General features: G+C 38.7%; 2 protein-coding genes and 1 long non-coding RNA gene across 3 annotated transcripts; 2 read left to right on the top strand and 1 right to left on the bottom strand.

The window, feature by feature from the left end:
* The first annotated feature begins 1,069 nt into the window (after positions 1-1,069).
* Positions 1,070-3,048, top strand: LOC148297974 (uncharacterized). The gene is made up of 3 exons (XR_015833168.1): positions 1,070-1,681; positions 1,775-1,900; positions 2,964-3,048. It is a non-coding gene; the product is annotated as an uncharacterized LOC148297974 (long non-coding RNA).
* A 493-nt stretch (positions 3,049-3,541) lies between these two features.
* Positions 3,542-7,748, top strand: LOC110761961 (Remorin family protein). The gene is made up of 8 exons (XM_021964546.2): positions 3,542-3,956; positions 4,082-4,220; positions 4,327-4,398; positions 4,483-5,151; positions 5,409-5,781; positions 6,787-6,868; positions 6,947-7,194; positions 7,503-7,748. Exons 1-7 carry the CDS (start codon positions 3,795-3,797, stop codon positions 7,148-7,150), a joined length of 1,701 nt encoding a protein of 566 aa, XP_021820238.2. The 5' UTR covers positions 3,542-3,794; the 3' UTR covers positions 7,151-7,194; positions 7,503-7,748.
* A 96-nt stretch (positions 7,749-7,844) lies between these two features.
* Positions 7,845-11,362, bottom strand: LOC110761962 (triacylglycerol lipase OBL1-like). The gene is made up of 6 exons (XM_021964547.2): positions 11,011-11,362; positions 10,017-10,406; positions 9,239-9,429; positions 9,043-9,076; positions 8,322-8,959; positions 7,845-8,134 (listed from the first exon to the last, which is right to left on the bottom strand). The coding sequence occupies exons 2-6, from the start codon at positions 10,336-10,338 to the stop codon at positions 7,847-7,849; spliced, it is 1,473 nt and encodes a 490-aa protein (XP_021820239.1). The 5' UTR covers positions 10,339-10,406; positions 11,011-11,362; the 3' UTR covers positions 7,845-7,846.
* Between the last annotated feature and the right edge of the window lie 497 nt (positions 11,363-11,859).

The raw sequence follows: 11,859 nt of genomic DNA, 5'->3' as shown, positions 1-11,859 counted from the left end.
ATATCTCCAAGAAATTAGAGATATGGCTATTAGGGTCTTCTTGAGGTAACCCACAAAAGATGGAGGATTGCTGAATCATTGAAATTATGGCTGGTCTGATTTCAAAATTATTGGCATCAATGGTTGGACGACGAATGCTCGATGGTGATGCCACCACAGATGGGACATCATAGTCTCTTACTGGTTTCGGTTCCTCAGCCATAGTTGATGGCTTTTCCAATATTGTGTCCTTCCCCCGGTTGAGTTTGTGAAGTGTCCGCTCGATCTCTGGGTCTAATGGTATGAGCGTAAGACTCTGCGAACGTCTCCCAAAACTCATGCACTAGGTGAAGTACCTGAAAAACAAAACAAAAACAAAATTCAAATTAAAATCCGAATCAATCTATATCGATATTAATAAAATTGAAAACACTCCCCGGCAACGGCGCCAAAAACTTGTTGTGAAATTTATTGCAAGCGCACAATCCGCACAAGTAATACAGTGATAAGTGAAATGTCGTTCCCACGAAGAGTGATTTAATTTACTAAGTACCAATTGTGATTAACCCAAGACTTTATTTGAACAATTGAATGATGAGATTTGGTTGACTAATTAACTAAAACAATGAATAAAAGCAAGCATAGAACAATAAAGTAGTAAGATTCAAGTTATGAGAGCACTAGAGCTTCCGATTTCACCATAGCCAATTCTACCCAATTCCCTTAGCATGTTAATCCTAATTATTCTCCACGTTGACAGTCGATTTTCCCTACTTTATTCGATACTCCATCCCTGGTTATACCAAAAGTACTCTTATTACCAACCCACTCTATCCCTAGTGATGGAATTAAGATAATAAGAACCCATTAAACTCTTGAAAAATCTGCAAAACAACCACATAAGTCATGACGAACATCCCTGTCTAATCATGTAACTTATGGCATCTATTACAAGAAGCAACCCTAAATTGGATATCCCTATCATCAATTTAGCATCAAAACAATTAAATGTTGGCCAAATATTCAAAGCATTAAGCATGGTAATAGATACTCAACATGGAAAAATACTTGGAATTAACATTGACTAAAGTAATTGAGTATTCATGGCTAGGCTACATCGTAGCCCTAGCAAAAGAAATTAGTTCATGACAACTTTAATAAAAACCATGATAAACAGTGTCATAGGAAAGAAAAAACCAATTGAGGATTTAATCTCTGCCCAGCAGCAACTCTAGCTCCAGGTCTTGTCTTCTTCTCTCTAAAACTCTCTCTCGTGCCTTTGTAGTCTATGGTCTCCCAATAATCCTCCGAACTCCCCGGGCTTTAGGTTAAAGCTCAGTATTTATAGGCCAAAGGAATTCTCCAAAAAAGAAAGAGAAATAATAATTGATTAGGAAGTAGATGAATAGTAGGAAAGCCCCAAAAATAAAACCCAAACTGAGAAGGAAAAATAGAGATAGCTGGCAGCTGAGGAAGAGTTGGGACTTAACCAAGTCAAATAAGGAATCTGACTTTGTGGAGAGAAAAGATGCGGCTTCAGGTAAAAGATGCAATTGGTTGGCTTTGTGAGAAGAAAGTGGCTGAGAATGAAATTAAAATCTCCAATTCAAAGGAAAGTGCGGCTTAGATAACACTTGCAATTCAAAGGAGACCAGCCCATTAACACACTTTTCTCCAAAAGCAAGTGACGGTGGCAGCTTAGGTGATCAGCAATTGTCTCAACAATTGCAAAGTCAATTAGCTTTCAATGTTGACAATATTTAAATCTCATGCATAATGCTTTCTTTCCTTTCAGACCATCTCTTTATTTTGTCATCTAATGTCTCAGCAAATGCTCAACTGACGCAAACCACGTTGGCTTCCATATCAGCAATTGGCATTGGGTTGTTCTTCAAGCGGCCGGAAACACAGCAGCGTGATGGTAAATCTTCTAATTCAATCTCTCTGGCACTGGTCACTGAGACCAGTTGTGGGTATAAATTGATACTTGCACAGATGCACTCCATGTGTTTGATGAAATGACAGAGTGAATTCTTGATACTTTGTTGAGTTGATAATTCCACCCATTTGGATCCCTTAAGCTTCCAAAATTATAGTTTTTCCTCCAAAGCCTTGCTAAGTATGATTTCCTACAAAATCTTCACCAATCACATTAAACTAACCAATTTCACACGAAAACTATGCAAATAGAGATAGATTATATATGCAAAATATGAATCTATCACTTACGTACAAAGGTACTAAGTAGATAGAAAACTTAACAATACAATGTAATTTCATTGATAACAAAAAAGAACACATATTTAATAAGCAAGAACAATATAATCAATTACAAATCCTATTTGATAATTCATAATTCATAAATTGAAACTGATAAGCCCCAATTACTAATCCCTAATTTATAATTCATAAGTTTCAATTGCAAATCCTAATTGATACTTCATAAACTCCAAAAAAAATCATCAAATTAAAACATCAACAAATTGAGAGAAGCTTACCTTACGAATATACGAACTTGGTTCACTTGAATTGAGTCTTGAAGGTGAGTGCAGTGGCAACAAGAGCGTTCTTTTTTATTTCTCTACGTGCAAGTGTAAGGTGCTTCTTCTTTTCTTTTTTTTCTTTTTTTTTTCTACGTGCTGTATGTGAGTTCTTTTTTCTCTTTTTTTGTTTTTTTCTATATGTTGTGTGCGAGTTTTTTTTTCTTTTCTTATCCTTTTATTGACTACGTGTTGTTCAATGAGGAGAATTAAAGAAGACTAGGTTATTTAAATTGGGTGAGTTATGATTTTTTTTTTTTGGGCTTGAAAAATAGAAGCCCAAGTTAGCCAAACTTAGGGTCCGTCCCTGAAGGGACGTCTATGAATAATATTATACAACCTAATGTGCTAACAGATTATATTATTAGGTATTGCGAATCACGTATTGTAAGGTTGATATACATTATTGACTTATTCTTTTATGGTTTAAATTTTTTGGTGCAGGGTAGGGCTACATCTATATGTTTGTCTCTCTATTCTTATTGGTATGCCTCTCTACGTGTAAATGAGCATGCACGTGAGGAAGGGGGTAAGCTTAATATACATTGTTGGCTCATTATCTGACAACTTAAATTTTTTAGACTAATAATTATCTAAAACATATGTCGTCCAATCTAAAACCAAATAACAATTACGTAAAAAATCAGAACACATAAATTACTATTATGCAATATAATGCAAGCCTTACACATTCTCTCAATGTGGAATTTACTCACATCAGACAACATTATCAAGGGCGGGAAAATTGAAATCAATTGTGAAATTCATTCACCGAAAAAAACATCATTGATTTGTCAATTGTATCATTACAATTCAAAATCCATGTCACCCAAAAGTTACGCACCGGAAGTCCATGTTATCCCACACCTGGCTCCAAACCCGGACCCAGTTCCTGACATATGACACGTGGGCCCAACTCTCATTTTTCCCTCTATAATTAACTACCATCATTTTCTCGTAGTCAAACGTACTGAGGACGACGACCAAAACATTAAAAGGCGCAAAGCAAAACCCAGTGAGCCCACACTTGGATAAGCTTATATTATATTTGGATGAAATGAATGATGAACAAAAACAAAGTCGCATAATTAATCAAAATCCAACCTTAATTAATTAATCTTTGTCTTTTAAATTCGTTAAACAAAATCTCTTAAACGTGATTTGCCTTAATTAATCCCATAAATAAACAACTCTCCCTTCCCTTACTTCTAATACCCGCCATTTCACACTCTCAGATTCTCTCCGTTTCTTCTTCTCTGCGATATGTAAGTGAAAATGCCGGAGCAGAGATCGGGTTTCGGAGTCCGAGACGCGAGCCCCGACTCGGTCATCTTCACCCTCGAGTCAAACTTCAGTCTCTTCTCTTCAGCCTCCGCCAGCGTTGACCGCTGCTCTTTCGCCTCCGACGCCCTTGACCACGACTCCGAGATCTCTCCGGTACTGGCTGAATCGGCCTTTCAAGTTTCCGATTTGCTTGCTTAATTGCTTTCTTCTGTAAAAATTGATGTTGATGATGATGATGAATGCACATGGATTAATGATGTATGATTTGAGTGATGCAGAACTCGGCTGCACATGAGCACCACGTTGAAGAAAGCTCGAGCGGTACAGATCGCGATCCAGATCCGAGCAGACGCCTAACTTTCCACACCAGCAGCATCAAGCACTCTCGTCTCTCCACAAAAGCAGAAAAGGCCAAAGGTACAGCTCAGAAACCATACGACGTCGCTTTCCTCTCCGCTTTTGCTTAGTTTTTCAATTTTCAAACTCGCACTTGCTCACTGTTTTTGGCTTCGAGCTTTTGCAGTTCAAAAGGAAGACACTGACTCGGATTTAGTTCTCGATTCGGCTAGGAGCTCTTTCTCTCTGGCCATCAAAGGTAAAAACCCATTTTAGTTCAATCTATTTCGAACCAGATTGAGCTCTCAGCTTCACCCTTTTGGGTTTTTTCGTCTTTCTCTAGAATGCCAGGACCGGCGCTCCAGATCTGAAGCTTTCTCGAAGAAGCTAGACAGGCCGAGACCCGCTTCTTTGGATTTGAACAATGCCTCTGTCTCCTCGCCGAGACTGGGCAACATAAAGAAGAGTTCCATGGCGTCTCGGAAATCGGGGAATTTCCCGAGTCCCGGTACACCGAGTTACCGGAACACGAGTCTCGGAGTTCAGAAGGGTTGGAGCTCCGAGCGAGTTCCGGCGCCTACCAACGTGGGTCGGAAGAATACGACGGCTTCAATGTTGCCGTTTAATAACGGGAGGACATTGCCGTCGAAATGGGAAGATGCCGAGAGGTGGATTTTCAGTCCGGTTCAGGGTGATGGGGTGGTGAGGCCGTCGTGTCAGCAGACCCAGAGGAGGCCAAAATCGAAGAGTGGTCCACTTGGGCCTCCTGGGGTTGCGTATTACTCATTGTACTCGCCAGCAATGCCCATGTTTGATGGGACCAATGTGAGCAATTTCATGGCTGCTTCTCCGTTTTCAGCTGGTGTTATATCAGCTGATGGATTGCCATTCCACTCCGGTGCCCAAAATGGAGCCTTTACAACCCGGGCTGAACCTTGCATTGCCCGTTCGGTTAGTGTGCATGGTTGCTCTGAGGTGCTGGACCAGCAGTCTTCACTGCCTGGATCTCAAGGTTAGTGTTAAATTTGTTTCCACTAGACATTACTTTCTTAATTGAGCCAAGTAAATCACAATGGATTCTCATAGTCATAGTAACTGGATTCGTTACATGAATGTATAATTAGCATAGCTGATTTAATTACCATGTTAGAAATTGTCAAGCATATGTATATACTTCCTGAACAATGGACTCAGGTCTTTGGTGTAACAATTGCTAGAACTATTGTACTCATTTCCGGATGGTCTTTGGTCTGTTTACGTGTACACCAGATGAAAAGTTTGATGGACCTGATGGGGTCAAGGATGCGGCTACCAATGTATCTCGTGCAGTTTCAAGAAGGGACATGGCAACGCAGATGAGCCCAGATGATAGCACTCACTCATCTCCCACAGGAGGGCCTTCTTACTCTGCCTCCACTTCCTCGGGCCTGCCTATTGTGGAAGTGCAGAGTGCCCCTTCTTTGAAATTTGAAGTCAGGGATGTGCAGGTAGATGACCGTGTCACTGTGACAAGGTGGTCCAAGAAACATAAAGCCCGAGTACCTGGAAAGGGCTCTGATATTATTGATAATTGGAAAAAGAAAGATGCAGACGCTCGGTCTGCTGCTTGGGATCTTTCTGACGCATCGAAGAACATTTCAAAGTATGTTTGCCACACAATTTTTCCATTGTGCATTATTTATTTCTGAGAAAATGAAAGAAAAATACATTGAGAGTGTCAAAAACTTTGTATGGAAAATTGGATTGATTTGAACTCTGAAGAAAATGGCGTAACCAAAGAGTAAGGGTAAGAGTACTGCTATTTCCACCCACCTGTCCTATTTCCCCACCCACCTTATCTTCAAAATTTAAAAACAAATTTATTCATTTGTAAAATGACTTTTAAGGACTTTAGATTTAAAAAAAAAACACATATTCTCCTTCATCCTTGTCAAATCCCAACCCCTCCCTCTCTCCCTCATCCCGACCAAACCCAAATCAAAATTCCAATAAAGCTTCAAAATTTCCAACTGGGTCCAATCCAATTCCATCAAATTTCTCATCAGTTTCTGAACCCAAGGGCACAGGCTTTCTGTTTCATTTGCTCAGTTTGCTCTTCATCTTCTTTCTAATTCTGGCATTTCTCTCCGTTATTGTTTTCGTTCGGAGGAGAGACGATGAACATTGAGAGCGATTTTCTTTATTTTTAATTTTTAATAATATTTTACAGAGGATCCCACGCGTTTTGATTGACAGGGGTTGAAGGTTTGAAGCTTGCTTTGAATGAAAGTAAGGAGAATTTGCTTGAATTAATAATTAAAGGGTATTTTAGGAATAATGGTGGGTGTAAAAATAGGATTATGTTTTTTCAAATTTACATGGTGGGTGGGAAGATAAGGTGGGTGGGAAAATAGGACTGGGGGTGGAAATAGCAGCACTCAAGAGTAAATTCCTATCTTTTCCATACACTAAAAGTACGTTGTGATCTCAATAAATATTGATTGGTTGACCTTTTGTTTGGTCAAATTTCCTGCCTGATTATCATAGACTCACTAGTCGAAAATATAGAGATTTATGATTAATATCATTAAATGATGTGATATTTTAAAATGTGGACTGATGCATATCTATACTAATATTGAAATGTCAACCTGTTGTTTTTCTTCAGAGTTAAAAGAGAGGAAGCCAAAATCACTGCTTGGGAGAACCTGCAGAAGGCGAAAGCTGAGGCAGCAATACGGAAACTAGAGGTTTCTGTCTCTCTCTCTAGACTTCCGTTCTTGTATATATGTTCCGCAAATATTGACCCTTACTTTAATCTGTTTCAGATGAAGCTGGAAAAGAAGAGATCATCATCCATGGATAAAATCATGAACAAGTTGAGATCGGCTCAGAAGAAGGCTCAAGACATGAGAAGCTCCGTGTTAACCGACCAAGCACAAGTTGCAGGGACCTCACATAGAACTGTATCAATTCGTAGAACTCGTCAGATGGGTTCTTTGAGTGGTTGTTTTACATGCCATGCTTTCTGACTCCTCATCCAGGCACCTGTTGCTCGACTAGGCTATACAGCAAGGTAATTTGTCTCTTGAAAGTTGATTTTTTAAATTATAAAGTTTTAACATAATGTGACCATAGAAGTAAGAAAGTTTTCGAAAATTGTGGAACTTCTGGTCTGTACCATGTGTAATATAACTGTTGGGATCAATAAAACTAGCTGCTGATGCAGTTTAACTAGAAATGACAGCCTCTGATATAATTTACAAGCACGTCCTTGGGTGGGAAGGCATCTGCCTAATGAACTATATATATGAAACCTTTTGTGAATCTGATTCTTATGCTATGTTCTGATGCTCACGAACAGCCATTTGCATATCTTTCCAGGTTAAGTAAATGAACAACGGAGGATCCAGAACATAAATGAATGGTGTATAGCAGTTAGCAGCTACTATTTTGATGCTAAATCAGTGTCAACGCGGTTTTCCAGCGGCATGAAGCACCAAAACCTCAGGTTCAGTCTTTTAGATAACTAGGACCCTAGTAAGCAATTCATGCGGATTCAGCGATTAATAATGCTTCTGTGTGTATGTAAATCAATGACTTCAGATTATATACTACGTTAATTATTTTTTTCTTGTTTTTCACACACCATGAAAGCTTGTGCACAAATGGAAATACAATCATCTACTTGAGCTTCACGTACAAATTCTATTATAAATCTTTGCATATCAATCGACTTTAGGATTTTCTTGAGGAATAATATAATTAGGGTTTGCAAGTGATGGAAGGGATCCCAATCGTGTAAGATTGACATAATCTTGAGGAGCATGAGCCACCAATCCCGGAAGTATTAAACCAACGACCCTAAGGGCTCTCATAAACCATGCTTCCTTGTACTCCGAACCCTTTCTCAAAGGAAGTATGAAACTCCTAATCAGCTCCCACACTGCATTTAGGCTCTTGGGTATGAACCACAACGGATTAAAGTAGTTCTTGTTGGGTTCCTCCTCCAAAACCTAGCTCGAACCAAAATGTTTAATCGGTATTGTTAGTCATATAAGTAGTGTAAAGATGTATATAAGTAGTTTAATTAGTATTACAGATCACATGATTAGTTATTGTAAGACAACAGTTGTATAAACTCGTTATATGCCAAATAAGAGAGAGAGAGAGAGAGAGAGAGAGAGAGAGAGAGAGAGTAACCTTTCCTTTGTAGCAGCTGTTGAAATAGAGGCTGGGTCCAAAGTGCTTAAAGAAGAGAGTTTTATCGTCATAAGGTATCCTAGCCACCAAGTCATTGGAGTAAACATACCTCATATACCTCACACCATACTTTTGTAGCTTCTCCTTCATATACCCCCCAAATTTGGCATCCCCCACCCTAGGCTGTCCAAAAGTGTACACCCCCTCCAACCTCTCCATCAACAACTCATATTCTCTCTCATAGCCATGCATTGCCAGCACAGCAGCAAACATCACAGCCAAAGCCCCGCCCAAGCTGTGGCCTGTCAATATAAACTTGGCACTCTTGTTCTCCTGCAACAAATCTATCAGCTTTTTCCTGATTGTGTAGTAAGCAAACAGATGAGGTTGGTCAACTTTGACTTGCTCTGTTTTGAGCTCAAGGGGCCAGGTGTTGTTTGGTTGCATGCCGAGAGCTTTCATGAAGCCGCTGTGTGCCTTGCCGACTTCAGAGAACTCGCACCATGAGATGTCGAAATCTGTGCTCCATTCATCGGCATCGAATGGTTCGGTTCCTCTAAATGCCACCACGATCAAGTTGGGGTCAGATGTTGTGTCTTGGAACAGGAAAGCTTGTGTTGAATCTCGTCCCAGGTAATCTGCATAACATTTAGGAAAAAAAATAAAACAACCATATAAATTGTGTAAAGAAAATGCAAGGGTTTGCTGCTTACTTACTTACCATTCCAAAAGTTGTAAAACCGCAAGAATTTCATCTGCGCACTCCAAAGAATTAATTAATCGCTTAAAAACAATTTCATCGTCATCACAATGAACAAAGAACAATTTTTGTCAATCCTTTTAAGAATAAGAGAAAGAGCACTGAATTAATTTGGTGAATGTAGCATTATTGTAAGGAAAAACCAGTGAAGACATACCTTCCAGTGATCGTTGACGACTGTTTTAACGAGGTCTTCATTCTCGTACGACCATTTAGCAGCCATCATGGACAGTGCCCCTTTGTATCTTTTATCCTCTGGTTTGATGTTGTCGTCCAATTCAATTCGCCAATCAACATTTCCCACCACAGATAATTTGGATGTAAATGAATCTGGCTTCACCACCTTTCCTGCACTCCCGCCCGTTTTACTCAATTAATTATAAATTAAACAGCAGAATTAGCAACATAATCACATAATTAATTCCCTCTATGTCTATCTGGTTGCCATAATTAAGTTGATGTTTTGTTGTTTGTTTTAATTCTTGAGCTATATGGTCAGAGCTGTATGTATGGACCAGTAAAAATCTCTCAATTGCCCTACTTTTTTCTCTTCTTTTTTTTTTTTTTTGTGTGTGGCCATTTTTGTATTATACCAGCGATATTGATACTGAATGAGGGAGATTCGAACATATGACCTAAGAGTAACTACTCTTAACCATTTGAATCGTCTTTTGAATCAATTGAGGGAAGTTTAGTCCACAATGTAAACTCCCATCAAATCAAGTAAAAACCCTTGTAGCTAAAAACGGAAAGGTTTTTATGATGTCCGTTTTTCTATTTTCATAAAAACAATTACAAACCTCCCGCATGCATGCACAAACTGTCATTAAGCATCATAAAACATATTCTATCCATGATCCATCCATATAGCTGGAGACTGATATAAAGAATTAAGGATAATATTATTATAAGAAAATTAATTAGAGCTTAATTACTTTTTAGCCGGTTTATGAAGAGCTTGAGCAATCCACCGTTGGCTGATATAAGATTCAGCCACTTGTCGAACACATCCCCAGTCCGAGCCAAGGGGTCTCTGAAGAAAAGGAAGCTCCATTGCAGCACAACAGAGATGAAGATTACCCACCTGCGCCTAAACGCCGTGACCTTGTTCACATCCTCTTCCGAGCACTCGATCTCGATGAATCTTCTTTTTCCTACATCAGATGAACATAGGAGGCAAAGGAGCTCAAGGAAACTTGCTTCTTCAGGCTTCAGAAAAAAGTAGCTTTGACAGACAGGTTCCTTGGGATCCTCCATATAGTAATATGGCTTGGAAGCAAAGGAGAGATGATGAGCTGCTAGCTGCGTTATGTCGATGTCTCAAACTACAAACAATGCAAAATGTAGGAAATTATATATATGTTTGTCCAATGATGCATATATAATATAACAATCTGCCAACCATTTGAACAAATAAAAATAAAAATAAAATTATGTAGGTGAGAGGATGCTTAGTTGCTTTAATGGGTGGCATATTGGAAATTTGGAGTAATTAACAAGCCTTATATATATATATATATATAAAAACTAATAGTTATTGTCGTTGCGGGTTCATGGTATAAAGCTTAGCTGGGCTGATTTGTAACTGATAGACATAGATTAATTGATGACTTAGAAATTACATTTATATCTTACCGTAATATGGCTGATAAAAGTGAAGAAAAAAAGATTTCTTATCTTTATCATTCTGCATGGATCACTTTTTATGGCCAGATTATATAGTTAAGTATCAAACGTTTGCAAGGTGGAAGGTTTGTCCACGTCATCAGATTGTAGTTAAGTATCAGATTCAAATTAAAAACACCTTAATTTTTTACATAACATCTTTTAAAATATTTAAAAACTAAAAATTATCATATTTTTTATAAATAAACAAACCGTTACTCCTTCTCTCTCCCCTTCTTGACCTTGAGAAGCAGAGAACCTCACCTTGATGTTTTGAGTGGAACCTCAAGCAGAGAAGCAACTTTTCTTTCAAATAGCATAAGAAAAAATCCCAAAAATTTAACAACCAAACTTGAAATCTTAAAAACCTAACAATAACAATTAAAATTTGACAACCAAAACCTAAATGTTAAAACAGAGAGTGATCGTGAGAGTTGAGAGAGAGGGAGGGTCGGGAGAGGTAAAGTTGAGAGAGTCAGTGAGAGGAGCGATGAGAGTAAGAGAGAGATAGAGGGGGACAAACAATGATTCACACAAAGAGGGGAAGAGAACGAAGCTGAAGGGAAAATAAGCCGAATACAAAGAAGAAGAAAAAAAATAGAGAAATAAAGCAGAGAGAAATGCAGCACAGGAGAAAAGAAGTAAAAGAGAAAATGATGAAGAAGATAAGGAGAGAAGGCAAAAGACGTAAAAGCGGCAAAATTTGATTGGTTTATTAGATTAAAAGACAAAAAGCAACCCAAGAGACCACATGTGGCAAAGAGGGGTAGGCTAATATTTGCGGGAGTAGGGACAATTTTGTAAAATTTGCACCAAAGTCTAATAACTTTAAATCTTGCACTGGCCTGGAGCCCACTCTAGCCTGTACGTGGATCTGTCCTTGATAGTAGATCAAATGACTATGAAATATTATGTGATTTGAAGAATTCGTTGACGGATAATTAAAATAAGGGCATTGCTTCCTGCTGAGGCCCAAAAATCCAGGGCTAGGCCCAAAAAATATTCCTGGCCCAGTGCGATACATTATTGAGAAAAAACCCGGTTGAAGCACACGAAAGATCGTCATATGGGCTTACACACATGCCACGCCAAGCAAATAAACAACACGCCATG

The sequence above is a fragment of the Prunus avium genome, chromosome 1, assembly GCF_965620075.1.
Source record: "Prunus avium chromosome 1, drPruAviu1.hap1.1, whole genome shotgun sequence".
Classification (NCBI taxonomy): domain Eukaryota; kingdom Viridiplantae; phylum Streptophyta; class Magnoliopsida; order Rosales; family Rosaceae; genus Prunus; species Prunus avium.
Note: the sequence above shows the minus strand (reverse complement) of the source record. Positions and strands in the feature narration are given on the sequence as shown.